Source organism: Manacus candei, unplaced genomic scaffold (genome assembly GCF_025592945.1).
Source record: "Manacus candei isolate 608988 ecotype Guabito, Panama unplaced genomic scaffold, ASM2559294v1 h1tg000003l, whole genome shotgun sequence".
NCBI lineage: Eukaryota > Metazoa > Chordata > Aves > Passeriformes > Pipridae > Manacus > Manacus candei.
The window spans coordinates 16538774-16561644 of NW_026138051.1; the positions used below are offsets into that span (position 1 = coordinate 16538774).

General features: G+C 49.7%; 1 protein-coding gene and 1 long non-coding RNA gene across 9 annotated transcripts in view; one reads left to right on the top strand and one right to left on the bottom strand.

The window, feature by feature from the left end:
• Positions 1-6111: 6111 nt before the first annotated feature.
• POU3F4 (POU class 3 homeobox 4) lies at positions 6112-8972 on the bottom strand. The gene has a single exon (XM_051786444.1). The coding sequence runs from the start codon at positions 8870-8872 to the stop codon at positions 7754-7756; it is 1119 nt and encodes a 372-aa protein (XP_051642404.1). The 5' UTR covers positions 8873-8972; the 3' UTR covers positions 6112-7753.
• Positions 8973-9207: 235 nt separating this feature from the next.
• Positions 9208-22871, top strand: part of LOC127470821 (uncharacterized) — an 86897-nt gene continuing 73233 nt past the window's right edge. For 6 of the 8 annotated variants that reach the window (XR_007904421.1, XR_007904405.1, XR_007904413.1 and 3 more), the window contains exon 1: positions 9208-10129. This is a non-coding gene — a long non-coding RNA (uncharacterized LOC127470821). Of the gene's footprint in view, positions 10130-12058; positions 12754-14424; positions 15326-22871 lie in introns of those variants that run through there. The other 2 variants (XR_007904416.1, XR_007904418.1) reach the window with 2 other exon arrangements.

A 22871-nucleotide genomic window follows, 5' to 3' on the forward strand; every position in this document is an offset into this window, starting at 1 on the left:
GGCATAAACCAAGGCAGACTTGGGGTTTTAACCTGGATTTAGGATGGAGGTGCTGTAACAGGTGCTCTCATTCACGGAACTGGGTTTGAATTGCTCCAGGCACTATTTTTGTCCCAGGAATGGTGTTCAGAGAGATTCAGCAGGGCTTGTTCCCAGGAAGGGAAAGCTGCACAGACTGTCGAGAGCCAACATGGATGTGAGATGTTCAGGCTGTGACTCCAACCCCATGGAGTCAAAAGAAGGACAGAACAGCTCACAGGGAGGGGAGCCCAGGACCTCACTCAGTGACTGTTGTGCTCATCTGAATCCCATCCTGGGATGGCTGGGACACAACGGGCACCATGGTTTTCTCAGGTCCAGCTGAGACAGCCCAAGTGATGCTGAACCACAAAGGTTCAGAGAGAACTGTAGGCTCAAAAAAAATCACAGTTTGTGATTTTCTCATGTACCATCCTCCAAAATCTTTGAACTTGCAGCTTTGTACTTGAAATCTAATCCTGTTATAAATATCTTACTATGCATATTTTTCTGAGCAAACCACTGCCAACCACATTACCATGTATTCACTTCTGTAGAGATCTTGTTACAAAGGCAGATTTTCTTAGGCTCTACTACAGCTTTACTACACTGTGAAGAACTTACAATACTAAAAGCCATACTATGTTGTTTTCCATTAAAAACTTATCGTGGCTGTATAAATGGGAATGTGTTGCATCCTCTTTCTGCTCCAGTTAGGAGAAGTTTGGGCAGGATTTTGTGTTTACAGGGTGCTGTGTCGTACCTGTGCTCGTTGGGTTTGTTTAGCATCACCTACAGAGATTTTCCTACTCTATTGAAAGCAGGGTTGCACGGAAGGATTCGACTGTGCAAAAGCTTCACATGGACAGAATTCCCCCTGCTGAATTATTTCCTTTGTGAAGAATCTCTATCAAAGGTAATAAAGTTTTAAATCAATAGTCTGAATGTATGCAGAGCTATAATCTTCCTGTAGATTTGGTAATCCCCCATGACATTTACAGGACAGTTTCTGCAAACTCAGAATTCCAGGGCTGAATTAGCATTTCTTAGGTGGAAGAGATCCCCTGTGTGTGAAGCAGCGAAGAATCACCAAATCATGTCTGACAACGTTTGTATTTATGCATCAGCAATTCATTTTCAGGATTTAGAGGAGGGGGGGGGAAACAGGTTTTGGCTGATTTTCCTTGTCTGCAAGTGTTTTCTGGCAGGATTTTCCTTTTTACCCCTTTCTCCCCCAGCCTTAAGGAGCCTTGGGCAGCCCGGCACGAGGCCAGCCCTGCTTTCCCCCCGTAACTCGCCGAATTTGTGCCGCCGAGTCGGACCCCCAGCACCTGCTGGGCGCCTTTCAAGCTGCTTTAACTGGATCACAAGTTCCCAACTGTAGATGGATGTAACAGAGACTAATCCCATAATCTAGACAGAAGTACAAGCCCTGGATGGGGAGCAGCTCGTGTTACTCCAGTTGCCCTCCAGCCGACATGGCAGGGGAGCTCAGACCCCGTCGTGTCCCCCCCCCTCAACCATTTTTGGGAGAGTAAGATCTGTGGGGCTGATTTGGGTTGATTTTATTTTTCCTTCCCAAAGTCTGAAGATAAATATGCAAAACAAAACTTCATGCTTTGGCCAAAAAGGAAAACAACTTCAGTTCAGAAATGGCGCTTCTGCACTGGGTAAATATTATTTGTACTCGAGGTGCAGAACTCAAGGACTGGCATCATTTAAAAAAATAAAATAAAATCAAGTGGCGGAATAATGGAGAAGCATTTTGGGTGTTGTAATAGTACCAGGGGTGAGGAGAGCTGCTGCCCAGCTTTTCAGAGTCATTGCTTGAGATATTCACATTTTTAGAAGTGTTTTTGCAGCCCCCACCTCCTCTGTGCCAGCAGAACATCGATCAGGAGCTGCCGAGCCCGGACCCGGCGGTCGATGGCTCTGCAAACCCAGAGCCTGCAGAAATGAGATTTACCATTGGCTTTTTAACTTCTTGTTGACAGGCTCTCACCAGTGACAGCTCTTCCTCGCTCTCCTCTTTCTCTCCCGTTCCAAGATTTAATACTGTTTTACAACTCTAATTAAGGACGTGATTCTACAAATATTTACAAGCTGCCGTGGTGCTCGCTGGGAATCACCAGCCACAGATCCACCTACAGATCCCTTCCCAGGCGGGTGTAAAACACGGCCCCACTGAATCCCCACCGTGTAAAATGGGAATTTTAAATCCTCTTTCTTACCCTGCTTTTCCAAATCTTAAAACTTCCACCCAAAATCCATCTGGAGCAAGATTCCCTCTACTGTTCTTCGGCAGAGAAGTCTGGCTTTCTTTCCATGACATTAAACCAAAAGTTATTTACTTTGGCCATTTCCATCTCTTACAGTGTTAACAAAAATAGATGCTTATTGCTTTAATAAAGGTTTTGATTTGGAAATTATTTACCATTTAGACTTTGTACACTCTAATTGCTTTTGATTCTTCGGAATATCTCTAATGGAAAGCAGCTGAAAGACTGAGGTTTAAAAATGGGCTCTTGCACATTTGAAGTAAATTTTATCCTGCAATCAGTCGTAAAGATCTTAACTGCAGCTATCACATATCCTAAATATGTAATTGCTGTGGAGCCTTTCCAGTCTATTGGTTACAGGACTCTAGGAAAAGGGGAAAGTGAGTACAATTGTAGGCCCTGATGTCTGGGGCTTTTAGGGGATCAGCAGGACTGATCACCTGCCTGAAATATTGTGTATATATATATTTATTTTTTTTTCTAGGCTGGAATCTTGGAATTCGACTGTGCAAAGACAAATGAATAATTCCATCTGCATGGAGAGCTCACTGGATTCCAAGGAAGCTGCTCTGGTGAGTAAAGCAATGAATTTTGTCTGGGTTTTGGGATCAGATCCTTGACTGAAGAGCATCTACCCCCAGCCCCACATGCTCTTGGAGGAAGGACTTAGGTTTTCAATGTGCCTCCATCCACATGTGGATCTGCCCTAAAGCCAGTGGGGATTTTGGTACATGGCCCAAGAGGACCAGGTTGCTCTAGTCTGCTCTGCCTGAACCTAGGGAATTGCTACTTAAAAACACGGAAAGAAAAACTCAAAGTACCAAATTTTGAGGGATTTTAAAAGCATCTTGGTCAAATGTTGGTATATTGGTCCATATTCTGAATTATCTGTAATGACCAATAGAAAGTAAAATGGCATCTCTGCTTCCTTTTAGTAATTTTTGCTTTGAAAAGAACCCCCTCCTATGTCCTGGCCTTCTTTAGAGAGGAGGAGAACACAGCTTACAAATATTTGAAATTTAAACCCAAAGAAAGCCTCTGGTTCTCTTCTTTTTGTATAATATGAAAAGCAGAGAAGATTCAGCCTCAAAAACTGCTTAAGATGTTTAGTGCTCTCCACTAAAATCACAAAACCGAAGTAATTTATTGTTATCAGCAAAATGCTCGTTTCAATCCTTTCTTTAAAGGATTGTGTGAGGTATTTCTCTACTAAATTAGTGTGAATGGTTGCTAAATACACACCAAAATTCCTCCAGCTGGGAGACATGGCTGTGCAAAGGCCAGGCCACTCAGGTCCTTGAGGAGAGCAGAGGGAGAAGCTGCTGCAAGCCCAGAGGCTGCTGAGATGGATCCTTGGTGGTGGGCAGCTTACATAAACCTTGAATATGCTCCTCCTGGAGTTACCCTATTATAACAAAGACCAAATTTGGAGTCTCTCATTCTTATGATTCTACCCCGTGCTTCTTTCCACCCCCTCTTGAGTTCTTTTATTGAAAAATTCCTAAATTCAGAAGGTAACCTGCTCCGCCACTGCGAAGCTGAAGTTTCTCTGCCTGCCCTTGCTTTGGTGGGACTTTGGGATGCTGAGCTCCACCTCGATGGGCTCAGCACCCCGAGGCCTCCCCACGCACACCATGGAAGATGGGCAGCCAAGAAGACAACAGTGATCTGTACTTAACATTAGGTGGCACAAAAGAGTTTCCTTTTGCTCGCAGAACACTGAAATCGACGGGCAATAACAAGCAGAGATTTTCTTTTCTTTAAACAAAATTCTCCTTCCCTATTTTCCCCAGCTTTCCAGCGGCCTTTGAAGTGCTCCTGTTTATAAACTTACTTGATTTCGTCTTTCATTGCATCTCTTTTGTCTCTTAACCTAATTTGTTTTAAAATAAGACAGCCCAGCCCTCGCTGTGGTTGTATTTACAGAGCAGCCAAAGGGCTCTAAAACTGGCTAATTTCAGTGAAACGCCTTCTGTCCCTCCTCCAAACCAAGGCTGCCTTCAAGAGCTTTGCCTCTCAGGACCCTGCGTGCTCAGAGCCAGAGTGACCACGCAGGGCATGTTTTAACCTGAAGCTTTTCATCCGTGTCCTTAGTTGGGGTTGTTTCCAAACCGCGGCCGTTTACTCCTGGTTTGGTCCCCGGTGTGCATTTATCCTGTTCCTGCAGTTCACTGAAAAACGTGCTTTTGGGGGTTATATTTCCTTCCCCTGCTGCTGTAATCCTTTCGGAGAGAGCTGGAGGTTGTGGTCCCTCTGTGGGGGCTTTGCTGCCCAGCACAGGGGCAGTTGTCCCCAAAGCTGCGGTGCTGCAGCTCGCCAAGACTTACAAATTAAATAAATCAGTTTTACGGTTAAGAAACAAAGCCTCGCCCGCTGTTTACATCCCAAATCCCTCTTGCTCCCAGGTACAGGATGGCCGGGTTGTTGGGAAGGCGCCTGTCCGCTCGCTGGCTATTGAAGACAAGAGCTCTCTCTCCCTGCTCGGGTCGCTCCTCGGGATTCCTAAAGGTAATTTTCTCCCCCTAAACTGTTGGCAGAAGGGCTGGGTATTGTTTTCTCCGAGGTTCGGCCTCAGAGAGGCGAACAGAAAGAAATAAAAGGCCGTTTCGCTGCCGCTCCCTTGAAGTCGTGCTGCCCGCCTGCCTCCCCCGGCAGCCGGCGGGCGGCGGGGCCGGGGCCGCCCCGTCTCACCCCGTTAGCCGTGATGGAGTGTTATTGTTCCGCCGCCCGCCCGGGGGGAGCGGGGGGCGGCCGGGGGAGCCCCCGCGGCCCGGCGAGCGTGGAACAAAAGAAACTTCCTCCGTGCCCCGGCTCGGGGGGAAAGGGGGGGTACGGGACCCCCGGGCGGGTCCCCAGGGCCGCGGGGATGCCGGGGGGGACCAGCCGCGGGTGGAGGGGGAGATGCTGCGGGGGCGCGGGGGGCGAGGCGGGGGCAGCGCTGCTGCCGCTACCCGGCACCGAGATGCTCAAACGCCGACAGAACCCGCGCAGGCACACACGGCTCTCCGCTTATGTTCACCCGCCACCCCCGAAAGAGCCGCAAAGACCTTTGGCCGCCCCCAAAAGCGCCTTGTCCATCCCGAAAGGGCCTTTCTCCACCCCCAAAAAGCGCCTTTTCCATCCCCGAAAGCGCCTGTTCGACCCCCAAAAAACCGCCTTTCCCGCGGCAGGTGTAACCGGCACCACCGGGATGAGCCCCCGCGGACCCCCTGCCCCGAGGGCACCGGCCCTGCCCGGGGATGCGGAGCCCCCTCCGAGGAGCCCCCGCACCCCCCGCACCGCGGCTCGGCCACCGCACAAACCACGCACCCGGAGCTTTCCGTCTTATTTTGGTTTTTTTCTTTCGTAAAAATGTTTATTTAAACTTTTTTTTTTTTAATTTTTTTTTTCTCCTTTTACAACAATAAAATATTGCGTCAATATAAACCCCTTGACTAAAACTGGTCGACAACCAAACGTTACAGCCACTCGTGTGTTTCATTATTATTTTTATCTGACACTCATTTAGGCTTTTTATTTTTTTTTGTCGTTTCTCTCCGAAACGTTTTTTTTTTTTTAATCTCTCTTTTTTTTTTTTTTAAACATAATGCGGAATTTATTGAAAATAAATAATTGTTGGCAACTGCAATAGGCAATTTTGGATAAAATAGTTGAAAAAAGCAACCTTTAATGAAAATAGCGTTTATTATACATCAGTTACTAAATGAATAAACTAAATGATCTTTCTTTAAATTAATAACTTCCAAAAAACGTTTAATATACAAAACTGTACAGTTATAAAGTTGGCAGAAATAGGCAGGTCCTCAGTGTCGAGTTATTTTTTTCTCTTTTTTTTTTCTTTTTTTTTCCTTAATTTTTTTTTTTTTTTTTTTTTTTAGCGCTTACTGAAAAATACTTGAAAAATATAAATGTGGAAAGGAAAAAATCATCTGGAGGGCGGGGGAGGGAGCGGGGCTGTGCGGGGTCCCGGGTGCGGGGGGTCCCGGGTGCGGGAGGAGCCCGGCCCTGCCCGGCGGCCCCGGGGGGTGCGGGAGCACCCACCCACCCACCCAATCCCCCCCGTGGGTCGGTGCGTGGGCGCTGCACCCCCGTCCTTGTGTCCAAGAAGGGGCGAGGAGAGGGGGTGGTTACAGCTCTGCACCTCCCCGTGCCCAAAAAAGGGTTCTGCGTTTAGCATTTTACTGACTTTTTCTTTGTTTTGTTGTTTTGGTTTTTTTTTTTTCTCCCTGTTCGTTTTGTCGCTGATTATATTTCCTCCCCCCACACCCCCCCACCCATAAAAGCTTTTCCACAAATCCAGCATCTCCCTGTGACACGGAAAGAAGCTCAGCGTGAACCAAATGCGGGTGTTTTCTGTCCCATTCCCTCCCTCTCCCCCCCCCGACTCCCCGAAATTCATGAGACACCTCATTCCTCTTCACTATCGAAACAAAATACAGAGAAACCAATTTCCGAAGCCAAAGCGCAGAAGGATAAAGGTGTTTTACTACAGACCTCTCAGTCTGGCGCTGATCAAAAAGCCCAACTCATCTTCGGAAAGAAAAAAGACTGGCAAATGCCACGGGTTTGGTTGTGATGCTTAATTTCGGGTAAATCTCTTAGAAATAATTTTTTTTTAATATATATATATATAATATTTTTTTCCTTGGGAGAAGAGTGGGGGGGGAGGTCAGGATTGTGACCCGACCGTTTTACGGCGTTGGGAAGTTCTTGAAAAAAGAAGAAAAAAGCTGCAACAAATAAGCCTGTTCTTCACATCGGTGCGGGGGCTCCGCGGGTGCGGAGGGACCCCCGTGTCCTCGGGGGGGGACGAGGAAGGGCCGCGGCCGCCCTGCCCCGTCCCCGCTGGGTGACATTGCCGGTGGCGTGGGCAAGGGAGAAACGCTTTTGACTGCTCGATTCGGTACAAATTAGGTCACAAATATTGTGTACAGTTTGTAGTAAAACACCTCAGACATTTAAAAACGCTATATAAGTCTTTAAAAATGCAAAACTAGTCTATTGTAAAACAGATTCACCTGAAATACAGCTGATATAACCAAGGCGCTGGAAGGTTATTCATAGGCACACATCTGTCTTTCCTTTTCTGTCGGGTTTTTCGTTTTGTGTTTGTTTTTGTTTTGTTTTTCTTTTTAATGTTCTTTTTTTTTTTTTCCGTGGGTTTTCCTTTTTTTTTTTTTCTTTCTCTCTATTTTCCCTTTCCGTTTGGGTTTTGTTTTTGTCGTGTGGTCTTTTTTTTTTTTTTTTCGCCGTTTTTTTTTTTTTTTTTTCCTCCTTCGTCCAAGCGGAGCCCGAAAAACAAACCTTGTCTGCGAGTAAACACCGTGTGTGACCAGCGGGAAGGTCGGAGAGAGGAATAAAAATATTGCCGAGGCGGCGGCGGGCGGGGACCCCGCGCCGCGACTCCCGAAAGCATAAGTTAAAGCCCCGAGGGCAGTCCCGCGGCCGGACCGCGGTCAGAGGTCGTGGCAGCCCGTGTCCGTTTTCACGCCGTGGGCATACACGTCGTGCTGCGGCTGCTCCCCCGGAGGGGTCATGCGCTTCTCCTTCTGCCGCCGGTTGCAGAACCAGACCCGCACCACCTCCTTCTCCAGCTGCAGGCTGTCCGCCAGCGACGAGATCTCCTGGGCGGCCGGCTTGGGGCACTTGAGGAAGTGCGTCTCCAGCACGCCCTTGACACTCACCTCGATGGAGGTCCGCTTCTTCCTCTTCCTCCCCTGCGCCGCGATCTTGTCGATGCTCGTGGGGCTGCCCGTGGAGGAGTCGGCCTCCTCCAGCCACTTGTTCAGCAGCGGCTTCAGCTTGCACATGTTCTTGAAGCTGAGCTGCAGGGCCTCGAAGCGGCAGATGGTGGTCTGCGAGAAGACGTTGCCGTAGAGGGTCCCCAGCGCCAGCCCCACGTCGGCCTGGGTGAAGCCCAGCTTGATGCGGCGCTGCTTGAACTGCTTGGCGAACTGCTCCAGCTCGTCCGAGGTCGGCGTCTCCTCGTCCGAGTGGTCCTGGCAGTGGTGGCCGCCCAGCTCGCCGTGCTCGCCGCCGCCCTCGCCGCGCAGCCCCGGGTGCAAGCCCTGCCCGGCGGCGGCGGCGGGCGGCGGGGTGAGCCCGCCGTGCTCCAGCATCCCGCCCACCGCGAACCCGCCCTGCGAGTACACGCCGAGGGGCTGCCCGGCGGCGGCGGCGGCGGCGGCGGCGGGGGGGGCGGCGAGCGAGGCGCTGTGCGCCGGGCTGGCCCCCCAGGCGCTGGGGTGGTTGGCGTGGGGCGAGTGGTGGGAGACGTGGGGCGAGCGGTGGTGGATGATGGCGCCCAGCTGCAGGTCCTCGCGGCCCGGCTTCACGTCGGGCTGCTCCAGCGGGCCGCCCGCCAGCGCCGCGGGCCAGGGCGCGCCGTCGCTCAGGCTGGTCACCCAGTGGTGCCCCAGCGGGTGCCCATTGCCCGGGACGCCCTGCAGGTACTCGCTCTGCAGCAGCTTCTGCGGGCTGCGGAACGGGCTGCCCTGCTGCATGCCCGCGCCCTCGGCGTGGGCGAGCGCGCCGGCGCCCAGCAGGCCGTAGGGGTTGGAGGCGGCTGTGGCCATGGCCGCCGCAGCCCCACGAGTTATACTGAGCGGCCGCCGCCGCGCCGGGCTTTGACATCCAGCGGCACGGCGGGCCGGCGGCGGCCGCGCGCTGACTGACAGCCGCCGCGCCCAATGGCGCCGCGCGGCCGCCCGCGCCGCCCAATGGGAGCGGCGCGGGGGCGGGGCGAGGCGGAGGGGGGCGGGGCCGGGGCGCCGCGCGGGCGCGAGGCAGGAAGTGAATCACTCCGCCGGCACCGGGGGCCGGGCGCGAGGCGGCCCCGCCGCGTTAACTCCTTCCGCGCCGCGCGGGCACCGGGGGGGCTTCGGGGGGCACGGCTTGAACGGGGGAGCGATGGGAACGGGGAGGGGAGGGGAGGCGTGGGGGGCACGGCTTAAATGGGGAGCGATTAGCGCCGGGGGAGAGCGCGGCAGAGGTTAAACGGCGGCGCCCGGGCGGCTGCGCTGCGGGACCACCCCGGGGCTGCCCCCGCCGCTGCCCCCGCACGCCGGGCCGGGCCGGGCTCCGGGGGTTCAGCGCCCGCTCCGCTCCTCCCGCGGTGCTGCCGCCCCGGGCTGCCCCTGCCCGCCCGCCCCCTCCTTCCCCCCCGCCCCCCGGGCCGGCGCGCTCCGTCGGGAAAGAAAACTCAGAACCCCCCAAAATAATAAAAAGCAGCCCCAAAAGGAGCTTCCCCGGCCCCGCCGCCGGTACATCCCGCTGGTGTCTCTCAAAAGTTGGCGGCGCGGAGCGCACGGGAGCGGTGCGCGCCCGGCGGGCGGACTGCGGGGCGAAACGGGAAAAAGGGGCAAAAAACGCCAGAAAAGGGAAAATAACGGGGGGAAAAGGCGCGTGCGGTGCCCGGACACCCCCCGGGGGGGGGCGGCTCCGGGCCCCCCGGCTCGGCAGGGCCCGCCGGGCACAGCCCCGCACCCCCCGAGCCCCGGCGGGGCGGGCGGAGGAGAAGTCCCGGGACCCCCCGACCCGCTCCCGAGTTCCAAAATGACCTTTCCCCGCATCGTTTCGGAGGTAACCGAGCTGCGTAATTATATTTGCACTTCCAGAAGACTGCATCAGAGTCCCCTTATTGGTTTGAAATTCCATTAAATATATTGCAAGAGCTCCTAGGTTAAGCTTGATTTAAATTTGCATACATTTTCATATATTTAGCAGAAATAAAAGAAGGCTTGCAGCTACCAGAAAGTCATTAAGGCATTAGTTTCTCTGAGAAGACAGATCTGAAGAAAATTCAAGAAAATGAGAAAATAGATCTAAATAAGGTGAGCTCTCCTCTGGTTCCTTCCGAGCCGGGTCCCATCGCTTTGCTCATTATAATAATAATAATCACAATAATTTCTCGCCGGGGCAGCGTGCGAGAGGGGTAAAGGCAGGGCTGGGTGGTGAAGGAGCAGAGCGGGCTGCGTGGCTGGAGGCAGATCGCGATATATCGGGGAGGCTGCGGGTCCCCGGCGGGCACCGCCGCGCTGCGCACCCGCGGGGGTGCGGGGAGGGGGGAGCGGCTGGGGAAACACAGAAAAAATAAGGCAAAGTAAATAAAAAATGAAGTTTGCGGGTAGAGCGGCGGCGGTGTGTGTGGGGGGGGGTGTGTGCGACGGGGGGGGGGGGTCGGCGGGGGGGTCGGGAATGGGAATGTCCCTGTCGGAGCCCCGCTCCCCGCGCGGGGTGTGCGGGCGGTGCGGGGCGCGCAGCACCGCGGCCGAGCCCGGCGGAGCGCGGGGAGGGCAGGGAAGGAGTTATACCAGCAGCCTTTTCCTTGTTGGTTGGTTGGGTTTTTTTAGCCTTTTCATTTTTTCTCCTTTTTTTTTTTTCTTTTTTTTTTCCCCTTTCTTTCCTTTTTTTTTTTTTTTTCCCCACTCTCCGCCTTCACAAGCTCCTCGAAATAAACATCACAGGAGCCCGCGGGAAAAAAAAAAAGAAAAAAAAAACCCCAACCAACCAACCAAAAAAACCCCCCAACAACATCAAATCCGCACTGTATAAAAACGTAACTAAATTATTTAAAATTAATTTGCACTTTAACTTCCGAAACAATTTTTCAAATCCCATCGCCCGTGAAAATAGATGTTCAGATCCGCCGTTTAATTAAGGCAGAGTCTCTAGCAGGGAAATAAAACCCCGAACGTCCCATTTTAATCTTTGCTGCAAATGTAGCTAAGGCAGAGCCCGGCTCCGCTCCTGCCGAGGCGGCTCTCACCTCGCCTAGAGCAGAGTATGGTGGATTTTATAGTGTTTTTATCTGCATATAGTTAAATCTTCTTGCTGTTCTAACTAATCTGCTGGAGAGGGTTTCTTTAGCTCTTTCCTGTCAGTCTAACTTCCCAAGTGTAACAGATGCCGCTCTCAAGCGGTCCTTTCTGCTGCTTTTCTTTATTCAGCCTCGCATATTTCTCCCCATGATCTGGGTTTCCATAGAGAGAGGAATAAAAGGGGGACCATGGCCACAAATCCCCTGCCCCATGCAGAATAAAAGAGCCTTATTCAATAGCCGACCCCGTCTGGACATGGGAGAAAAATAAGTACATGCAAAGCTACTGTTGCAAGAATTTGTAACTTATTTTTCATAGACCGAAACCCATTAAAGTTTTTTTTTAATTTAAAAAAAATTTTAAAAAAACTTTCCGGGTTCGGACCGTGCGCTCCAGCCCTTTGGCTCCGGGTGCCCCCGCCCCGGAGAGCCCCGCGTTTGCCTAACAAATAACTCGCTTTAATATCTATTTTTTCTGCTAAATCTTTGGCGTGAAAAAGCTCGCACAATAGCGGGAGGCAGCACCGTCCTGGGGCAGCGAGAAGTCGCTGGAGAGAACCCCCCGCTTTGAAGTGCAGGGATTGTGTGGAGTCCCCCCGGCACAGGCGGGACCGGGACTTTCTGGGGTCACCCGGGTGCGGGGCGTCCCCTCGGTGTCCCCCACGCTCGGGGCAGGGTGGGCTGTCCCCGCACCAACCCCGCACGTTCCCCTTTAAGAGCTCCAACCCAACGCGGGGTGCGGTGTGTTTGTGTTCCATAGGAAGGGACCTGGCACAGAGCGAGCCCAGGAGCGCGTTTGTTATCGTGACAGAGCTGATTTTATTATATTTAAGAGATTTCTTTTTTTTTTTTTTTTTGCTCATTGTTCATCCGCGGGAGGGGAAGGAGAAAACAAAAAAAAAAAAAAAGAAAAAAAAAAGGTCTAAAAGGGGTTCGTTTTGATTGTGTTTAATACAGCATGAAGCTCGGAGCGGTAAGCTGTGCCTCGGTGTCGTGACCTCTATATAGAAAACTTCACCTTCAACACAAGTTCACTTTAGAGACAGGACGAGTTAGATTGCGCTTGGTGGGAACAAGTGCAAATTTAAAAACAGAGTCAATCATAACGGGGGTGGGGGCTGGGAAAGGGCAATTTAACCGTTTCTGGAGCCAGGAGTTAAGGTTTGCATTGTGTACATCCAGGCGCTGAAGCCCAGCCACCCATCAGGGCTGAGAAAGCGGCTCCTGGAGCTCCAGAGAGGCTTTGGGAACACCTAACCTGCGTGGGGGAAGCTTAAGAAGCAAAAAGGAATTTACAGAGTATTAGCAGAAATTAGCCAATACCGACACAAGCTCAATTAGTTCTTTTTTTTTTTTTTTTTTTTGGTCTCTGTTGGCTGCTCTTGAACGTGAGTAAATGCTGTGCAGGGAGAGAGGAGGGAGAGAGCCACACACTGCCATCTCAGAGCCCCAGCCAGGAGATGGACTGACAGATTGCAAATTAAACTAGTCCTAATGTAAGAATGAAAGCAGCCCCCCCCAAATCTCTCCCAGCACCAGCCCGGCAGCAAAGAGCCCGGCACGGAGGGAGCGTGGCTGCGGCTGGGCTGGTCCAGGGAGGGACAATAAAGCCAGTCCCGGGCAGGAAAAAATCACAAGGTAAATAGTATTTGTATTCTAACTGCTGCGGTTTCCGAAGCGTTTTGGGCGACTCCTCGCTCCTCTGCTCGAATCGCCTGTTATTGTTATTATTATTAATATTTTTTTTCGACGTTGTTGATGTTTGAAAAAGCGTACTTGCTGCGGGAAAAAAAAAAAATGTCGTTCATCCGTGCACTACCCCGTCACGTTCGGGTCACTGTTATTTTGGAGCCGGGTCGGTTTTAGAGGGTCTCGTCTCGAACGTTTGGTTGACGGAGCAAAAAAACCATCAATATTCCGGGAAGTCTCTCCAAAGTGCACATTTTTGCTGCGGGACCGGTCTGGCCGTTTATTAAATCCACGAATTGAAACGTCGGGTTTTGTTGTGTTTATGGAGAAAACAGGGCTGGGGAGAGAAGGGGCTGCGGCCGCGGACCCTCCTCGGGCGGTGCGTGGCAGCTCCTCGAGGTCACGGCAGGAGTTAATAGACCCGCACAACAATGCGGGTCCCTTCCCTTTTACGTAGGCACTTTCCTCACCGTGCCATTCACACAGGCGTGATGACAAGAATGCGTTTGTTTCATCCCGGACCGAAATCCCGTGGTTTTTTAGTGATTTTTCTTTCTTTTTTTTTTTTTTTTTTTTTGCTGTGAAGCTTCTCTCGGCAAACGGGGGGGATGCGGTTAAGGATGGGCACCCCCAGCTCCTGGGCAGCTCCTGTCGCGCCAGAGGCCATCCTGCCCGAGCTTTAGAAATAATCCACACACAATTCCCGAACGGACAGATTCCTGCTCAGACATATTTAAAGGAAAATGGGTTGGATTTGAACCCGCACTAACTGGCTCGCTAGTTAACCTCTGTTGACTAATGAGACACTGAAGACAAATCGCTCTATTCCTTGGATGACAAATACCTGCGTTGCTGTTTGGTAGCTTAGCGAGCAGTTTCCATGTGGGGTTTGGGGGTTTATGTGTTGTGGGTTTTCCCTTTATTTATTTATTAACTATACGTTTTTCCAGCTGTAGCACTCATCGTGCAAAGCATCCAGCGATGCTCCTGATTCCGCAGAGGGACTGAAACGCCTCCTGCATTTTGAAGCGCCTCGTCAATCCTAGATTTACGTTTAGAAATACGTAGATGCTGCTGCTAATTCTTGTTTTGTCACAGACTTTCGCGTGTTTACGGCTTGGTGGAAAGTTTCCTGCCCCCTTCATTCAGGTTGAGCCGACCCAAGCTGTTACAAGAATGAACTTTCAGGCCAGGCTGCGTTGCTAAAAGATGTTTCCTTCGTGAATCGCGCCTGGGCAATGCAGGATGGGGATGGGGGTCGTGAGGCAGGTTGGGCGTGTGCGGTTCCCTGGCACCTCATGGTATATTTTCTCCCCACTCTCGCCCAGGAGAATCCCGGTGAAAGCCCCTGGAGGCTGCAGCATCCCTGCCCCTCTGTGCCCTCCCCGGGCGGGGGGTCCCGGGCACGGCGGGGGCTGCGGGGGAGAAGTTCATGGGGAGCGGGCGGACAATAAATCACCGCGGGCCCCAGGGCACAGGGAAGCGCACACGGGAGAGTCTCCATCAAAGGGGGGGAGACAGCCCTCGGCTGCGAGAAATAAATGGGAATAAATCAAAGCAGGGGGTGCCCGGGGCAGGGGGGGGGGCTGAGCCGGCCCCGCTCCTCCCGGGAGCGCCGGAGCAGAGCCGGGGAAAGGCACTCTGCAAACTTTTAATGAAATCACCGGTGCTATCGATTTTTGTGGGTTTTCTTGCCGTGCTTCAGACATTGGAAAGTGTCCCTCTGGGAATGGGGGAGGGGGCAGAAGGCAGCGGTGCAACGCGAGCTGTATTGGACATGCAGTTATTTCATATTTTCGAAAATAAACGGCGTCTCTGAGGGTCCTCCAGAGAGCAAAGGGACTCCAGGGGCGCTTGAGCCAACCCATAAAGCTCGGGGTTTAGGCGTGCAGGTGTCAGTTTGCAGGCCCCTCGTGGACCTCTGGGGGACCGGGACTGGCTGTTATCCCCGCGATCCCTGATGGAGAACCCCGGGAAAGCCGGCTCTCCTCCTCGGACAACACAGTTTTGAAGTGCCACATCCAAGTGTTTCCTCTTTGCCTCTTCTCCAAACTGTTTAGAAATTACTAGTAGCGGATAAGTAAATTGCAAGTAAACGTAGTGAATTAGGATGATTCTCTATCAGTTTAATTTATGTTTTATAGTTAGTTTAGCCTTCTGATTTGATTGCCTTAGTAATGTGAATTGCCTACAGCTGCTGATGATACAGCTTTAATTCTGTTTTAAAGGTCATGTAAACATGTGCCTGTAGCATAAGGAATGCAAATTCAATTCCCTTTTAATGCTTCCTCACATTCACTTCACAGCCTTCACCTAGAAAATTAGCAGGATTTAATAGGGAACCGTGTGACTGTTGTGATTCCATTAAAAGCCCCTCTCACCCCCAGGCGTGGCTCTCCCGGGCCACCCCACGCCCGTGACACGGACACGGATGTGCTTCCCACGCCCGTTTTGGGGGAAATCGAGGTATTTTCCTCCCCGGGATGGACTCATCACCTTCACGTGGGAGCTTTTGCTGCAGGTAATTAATTATCCCAGGGCTGGATAACCCGGCGGCATCTCGAGTTACCCCTCAAAGCAGCGGGAGCATCCCGCAGGTGTACACCTATGCGTAAGGCTGTAGTAGAGCTGCGTGTGCCCTTACGTCACGGTGAAAAGCGATGCTGGGAAAGAGAAAAATGGAAAAAACCACTTGTTTTGGGCCGAGGTGGGCTCTCCGCAGCAGCAGGGGGAGAAGCGCGATGCTAAGGTGATGGGCGTCAACGAGAGACGCCTGCGCCTTGAAGACAGGCATCGTCGAGTTAATTTTTAAACACGACTAGCCCTGAGTTCATCAGAGATTGCTTCAGCCCAGAGTAGGTAAAAAAAATTAAAAAAAAAAAAGGGGGGGGAGAAAAAAAAAAATTATGATACCACTCTGTTCCCCTTGCTTTAAAGGGGTTTAGTGAAGTTGCTGGGAAGTTTCGCCTTTGAGCGGGCGGGCTCTTCCCGCCTAACAAGTAGGGAAGAGTGGCAAAAAACCCCACTCTGGAGCCGCTTTGAAAAGGGAACGATGTGTCACTGCATAGCGAACCGGGGCGAGAGGCGATTTGGCGGCCCTTCCAGCCGCAGGGACCCGGCCGGGGCCGGGCGAGCGGGACCGGGAGCGCCCGGAGCCCCGGGGAGCCCGGACCGGGACCGGGGGGCTCCGGGGGAACCGGCCCCTCTACCCCGGGGGGCTCCTGCGCTGTGACGGCGGTGTCGCAAGAGGTACCCCCAGCCCTCCTTTGGTGATGGGATGGCTCCCTGTGCTCAGGGGGTGCCTGTGGGATCCCTCAAACACTTCCCGTCTGCCCGCGGGGTGCGGGCAGCATCCTCCTCCTGGGCTCCATCCCCAGCACCCCTGCGTCCCCACGAGCATTCCCGCACCTTCATCCCCAGCACCCCTGTGACCCCACGAGCATTCCCACACCTTCATCCCCAGCACCCCTGCGTCCCCACGAGCATTCCCACACCTTCATCCCCAGCACCCCTGCCTCCTAACCAGCATTCTCATCCCTGCCTTCATCCCCATCCCCCCTGCCTCCCCAGCCCCGCCTGTGCCAGGGCCCCGGGGGCCACCCCACACCCCACTTGCTGTGAAAATGGTTCATTCGCCCTCAGGCCCCCCCTGGAGGCCAAAGGATCCCGGGGTGCTGAAGGCACCTGCCTCCCTTTCCCTGCAGTGAGGGATCCACACCGAGCCCGTGTCTCTCCCTCACAAAAATGAGCGGGTTTTTTTGCAAAATCTAAATCCTTGTAGTAACAGCTCATTGGTGATTCTGCTAATGTTGCACACCTCATTAAATAGCCCCAAACACAAGGAGGTTTAAATGACTTTATTGAATTAAAAATAGCATAGGAAATCACCTATGGTACTTTCATCAAATAATTACTGTAAACTTTATACATACAGCCAGAGATTCCCTTTAACAAATCTATTCATAAAACACGCGGGGGTTTATTTAATGGCTGAAATAACTTAGAGCAGCACAACTCGCTTGAAACATCGAGCCACACTCGTGCACTTCCCTAATATGTTCCTGTGTGTTTCCCTGAGTGTTTTTCTTCCTTATCTTTTTTATATCTGAAGTTCTATTCCCCTCCTCTACTCCATGTATTTGATCATTTTTTCAAGTCCCTTGGCTGAACCAATCTCTTTTCATGCAGAGGATAAAAAGAGAAAAACTTCAAAGTAGGTTCAGGTAATTAACAGCTGAGGGGAATATAATCTAAACCATAGGCCCTGCTTTGCACCCAGGTCTGCTTTCAGAGCCAGCCGGCAAGGGAGTGCCTATTCCCTATAGCATCCAAATCTGCTTCCTCTGAACAGCTTTGCCAGGCCTCCAGTTATCACATCTGCATTTCAAACACCATGTCTCTGGCATTAATTATTAATTAGCCTACAGTCACCCCAGAGGATTTAAGTTCCAGCCTGCACATACTTATTCATTGACCTCTATCTTAGTTTTTGTTGGAAAAAACCCACTAGAATGCTTAATAATTTCCTTTCTCTCAGACCCTCTGTTCTAGTTTCATGGCAGGGAAACAGTATATTTTGAGATGGAAAATCACAGGGTTGTCTAGAAATTTGTTTAGAGCAAAACGTTATGTCAAGAGTTTGAACAAACCGTTTCAAAAGATTTAGAAGGAGTTTTGTGTGAGTGTTTTTACCTCTGACAAATGAATTTATGGATTTCCCAGAACTGAGAGAAGGTGGATGCAAACACAAGGCGGTTTGGAGCTGGGTGGAACAGGGCTCTGTGTGCACTTTAAAAATACAAACTGGATTTAATTACTGGGCAGCACATTTATAGGATCAAACTAAGGCAAACGTTTGTTTGAAAGCTCTGGGGTTACTCTGCCATTGACACGGGGAAGAATGAAAATAAAAGTGCTCTTGCAAGGCACGTTAGTGCTTGGGCATTAAATCTGTGCTCCATCCTCAGGAATATGGAACTGCAGAAGTCTGTTTTGTATCAGTCCCAAGGTAGTTTGGAAGAGCCTCTTTAGACATTAGAATAAGAATAAATCTTACTCCTGCTTTCTGAGCCGTCGTGTATCTTGATATTAAGGTTCCGGTGGTAAAAAAAATTACAAGTAATCAGGTTTATGTGTATCTCTTTTTCAAAATGCTCCATGAAATTCAAAGTGTTTGTCAGAGCTTGGATGAACTGTATGTTGGATGCTGCCTTTTGTTAGTGGATTTTGATGCCACAATATCCCGCCCCCCTGATTGAGTCCTTTTTTAATGCAATTATCCCTGGACAAACTTCCCTAAATATTGCCGTGGCTTCTCGTTTTTATTTGTGGTGGTGCTATCTCAAATAATCATTGAGACATAAAATATTCCTCCACTTTGTTTCCCAAGGAAGTGTTTAGTCTGTAATCACGAGGTCAGACTGGTTAACTTCTGTGCCAGCCTAGAATTGATTTTTGAAAGCGTTTAATCTACGCCTAAGACTCTTTGAATTTCTATTTAGTGAAGGATATGGAAGAGAGCTCTGATGCACAAACACACGTAGTTAAACTGCCGGGCTATCTCGGGAAACTAAAATGCATTTTTCCAAAATTGCAGCTAAACCAGCCCTTTCTGGAAATCACAAGCCTTGTGTGCCTGTGCTGCAGTAAATGAGCACCTGAAAATAGATGTAGGGACTAAGGCTGTTGACTTCCATGAGGGATCTCTCTCCTCAGCCTTCCTGAGAGTTTTGAAGAGTTGGTTTGTTGCTGCTCTTTTATTATTTTCCCATTTTATGAACAGATCTGGGGAGTGTTCAGCATTCGGTAATAACTAATTTTGCCTCTGCTTCAAATATTTAGAATAATTCTTACATTCAATTCAAACAGCAAAAGTGCTTCTATTTCACAAGAAAAAGAGGAACAGAAATGCCTCAAATTTAATTTCCAGGAAGATGATTCCCATTTATAAACCAACAGATTGTATCTTGGTGCTGAAGAGGGAAGTAGATCTAGATTATTTTAATAAGACATCCAGGACCTTTTAATCACTTCTACAGTGATACTAATACCAGTAATAACAGTGATAATGGAAAAAAACCCTAGTGTGAAACCAGGGCTAGAATCTGTTCTTGGTAAATGTCAGAATGTTTCTGAAATTAAAACTTAGCTGTTAATGTAGCTCTGTACTGTATGAATATTAAAGAGGAATAAGGACTAAATTTCTTCCACAGCAGAGTGAGGTGTTGTTTTAGAAAACAAACCACGTGGCAGCTCCATTTGCAGGGAGGGATCTGGGGTGATTTTAAGGGATGGGGGGGGGCTAAGGGCTGCTGGGCTGGGCTCTTGCTGATCTGAGCCCTCAGAAATGTCTTCTCGTTTTTCCTGTCTTTTACATTTATTGCCATTTATTCACCAGGTTCTTGGGATAGAGGTTCCATGCCCCAAGACTGGAAAACTGTTACCAGTGCTGTTAAATTACAGTTTTGTGTGGTTGTAGTGCCAGGAGTGAGGAAAGCATGAATGTACAGATACAGTGGGTTTGACATGTTGTGAAATATTTGTACTGTTCTTGTTATGAGAGATGAATTTCTATAAGAAGCCTATTTTATGGTTCATTTTATATATATTTGCATTCATAGTTTTCTGTTAAAGCTCAAATATTTTACCCTGTTGGTAAGAACTAACCCTTGGCAAGTCTGGAAATACTTTGGCCCCTGTTGTTATCATACCCTTCTTTTTTTTTTTTTTTTATGTTTAAAATAACTCCTGCAATAGTTTTCCAGCAGTGCCTGACATCCACCAAGGACTGAGCTGTAACTGCATTTTGTATTTCGAATGTTTCACATGAACATGTCTTGCATTCAGATCTGCAGGTTGCAGATCACTTTTTATGTAGAGAAGCCACATGGGTAATTCTGATTTTCAATTACTTGAAGAGTGATTATAGTAAAAGACTGTTGATTCCTGGTGTGTTTGAAGGCCATGGGCATCTCTTGATGAAGCCTTGGATGTTGTGTTGAGGGAATCTCTCCCACCTGTGCACTTGTAGGTGGGAAAAAAAGCTCTTGTACAAAGAGTGGGTGAAGGTGGAGATCTCCACAGGTATTGCTGTGTCAGCAGAGATGGGTTCTTGTTAGATTAGGAAGGGAATGTGGGGCCAGACCCTCAGCTGGCATCACTGGGCATGGTGGTGCTGGAATTCGGGGGGCAAGGCTGAGTTCTGTGAGTGGGAGCTGTGCGTGGTCTCACCGAAAGGGCGAAGGAGTGACATCAGAATTATTTTGCATAATGCCCGAAATAACCCTGAGCCCCTCAAGGATCGAACCTGCAGCAGGTGGAGGGGGCCTGGCGTGAGGAGGCTGTGAGCAGAGATTGTCAGTGAAGGGCTGGGAGGTGTCCCAGAGGCTCAGCCTGGGACAGCAGTGGTGACTCGAGCGTGGTGCCCGTTCCCGGAGGGGTTTCTGTAAGTGCCCAGAGCACCAAAGCCCACCTTGAACTCACCGTCTCCTTGGGTACAACCATATCGTGAATCCACTCCTAAGCTTTGCTTTGAGCCACCTCAATCCTAAAAACCCCCCAGTGTGACACCCTTAGCCCCCTTGCTACCCCCAGCCTGGTGTTTCATCTCGCCGTATAAAACCCGTCGTGTTTTGACTCTTCCCGAGGCAGCGCTGAGCACTCGGGGCTGAGCCTGGCCCACAGCCAGCCCACAGCCCCCTGCTCGCTGCCAGAGCGACCTGCAGGCTTTGAGAGATGGTTCCTGCCAGGCAATCTCTTGGCACAGCCGGGCACATCCTGCCTCTTGACCTGCCACCTCCAGCCCGGAGCTGCCGTGCCCCGAGTGGGGTGGCATTGGGGTCAAACTCCACAGCCTCCCCCTGCCCAGGGGTTCCTTGGCACTGCCTCTAGGTAAAGTTTTAAAGACTTCATAGAGTTTCCTATCCTCTCCCTTTCCCTTTTTTTTTTCTTATTTTTTTTTATAGGTTTGCTTTTTTCCCCCCTATTTTTTTAGTTTCTTTTTCCCCCTCCACGTGTGAAATCACTGGAGCTGCACTTACTGTCTTTGTTGGGGGTCTAACTTCATCACAGGATGAATTAAGAGGGCCAGGATGCCCCTTAGAGCAAATTATCACAATTTGGGTGACTTTTTATCAGCTGAAAGTCCATCCCACTGGTGGCAAATAACATGATTCCTGCAATAAAACCCTTCATCACCAAAATCATAGAATCTTAGAATGGTTTGGGTTGGAAGGGACCTTAGAGATCATCTTCTTCCAACCCCCCTGCCATGGACAGGGGGACAAAAAACATGAACAACATATTTAAAACTTGTTTGTATATCCAAAGAATAAGGATGATGTTTGGGAATTTTTGCCTGTTATTATTAAGTTTTTAAATCATAAACCAGAGTGTATGTGTGTGCCGTGTAACAGCTACCACCAAATCACACGTAACGCTCAGTGATAATTGTGTTCATAATTATGGAGTTAATTGAATTTCTGTAACAGTTAAAATCCAGCATATAAAAAGTCTCCCAAGATTGAATGTTTTAGTTAGGGAAGAACGGGCTCTTTTGGAATATTGAGTAAAACGAAAGTAGTTCTCATATACACATGAGCTGAAGACTAATGAAATAACCTCCCCAAATGAATCTTCTCCATAAATGCTGTTCCAAACGAAATGTGGGATCACACAGAAGCCATGAATTGTTGCAATGCCCTGCAAAGGAAAAGCAGTGGAGAACTGGAGAGACACATTAGAGGAACTGCAGCATCTGCATCTGCCAGGCTTGTGAGGCATTAGGAGCACTCTAGAAATGCACTGCTGCCAGATCAGCACTGCTACTAACAGTGGAATATTGTAACAACGGGTTAGAAAGTCAAATTTTGCCTTAGTGTTTGACTGTAAAAGACTAGTATCTTTTAGTTTTTAATTCCAATTTTTATGTTGTGATCCATTCGGTGTTTTTGTGCCACTTTGGGCCACCTTCAGGCTGATTTACAACTCACCAATTCCACAGGGGAGTCACAGGATGTTACACTACACAGAACGTGGACCTGTGTGTCTGCTGTATATTATCAATTGATTTAGCTTTGGAGAGAAGAGAATAAGGGCAAGAATTGCCAATATGTTTCATATTAAACTTGGATATCTCATCATGGGCAGAGGTGTCCTCCTGAAAATGAGAAAGGACTGATAGAAACTTATTGGAGTTCTCTTCTCTCTTCTCTCTCTTCTCTTCTCTTCTCTTCTCTTCTCTTCTCTTCTCTTCTCTTCTCTTCTCTTCTCTTCTCTTCTCTTCTCTTCTCTTCTCTTCTCTTCTCTTCTCACTAAGAAAAATAATCCCTCTTTGTTTTTTTCTAAGAAAGAATTTTTTTAATATTACTTATTCCAAGAACAGTGGCAGCTAAACATTTTTAGCAATGAAATAACACACATTTGGAAAAAAACAGCCTCAAATGTCAGCAAAGATAGTAATGACCCAGCCCTGCAGGAAATGCAGCTTCAATACCCCTTTTCCAAAGGATCATGTGTGGAGTTTCATTATTTTCTAGTAAGATTCACAGGAGGCTGTTCCTTTTAATATCCTGTTTTTCCTACTGAAGAGATCGACCCGAGCGGGTAAAATATAAAATATTGATAATTAGACCTCGGGTCCCTCATCTTTGGTAGCAGAGTTTCCCCTCGCTGCTCTTTTTGTTAAAAAAGTTGCCAGTTGGTTTCGGTGGCTGGAATTTATTTTAAATATTACTGCTGTGAGCTGATGCACTAAAAAAATCTCCGAAGTCCCCCCGAAGTCCCCCGAAGTGCAGGGGGGGTTTATTTGTGTTGTCTCTCCCTCCCAGGCCCCGCTCCCCTCCCCCAGCAGCCGCAGTACAAAGCGTGTTGTACAGGGACTCCATTAATCCTACATTTCCTAGATGGTATCTGAGGCACAGTGGGTTTCCACAGAAATTAATTTGTCCTGACAACAGGCCTAAAGATTGGAGTCCAGGGATCACTTGGCAAATTCCCTTTAAACTGAGCACAATAATAAACAGAAAGCTGATAACGACAGTTCTCAAAGACCACACAGAGGCCGGGCC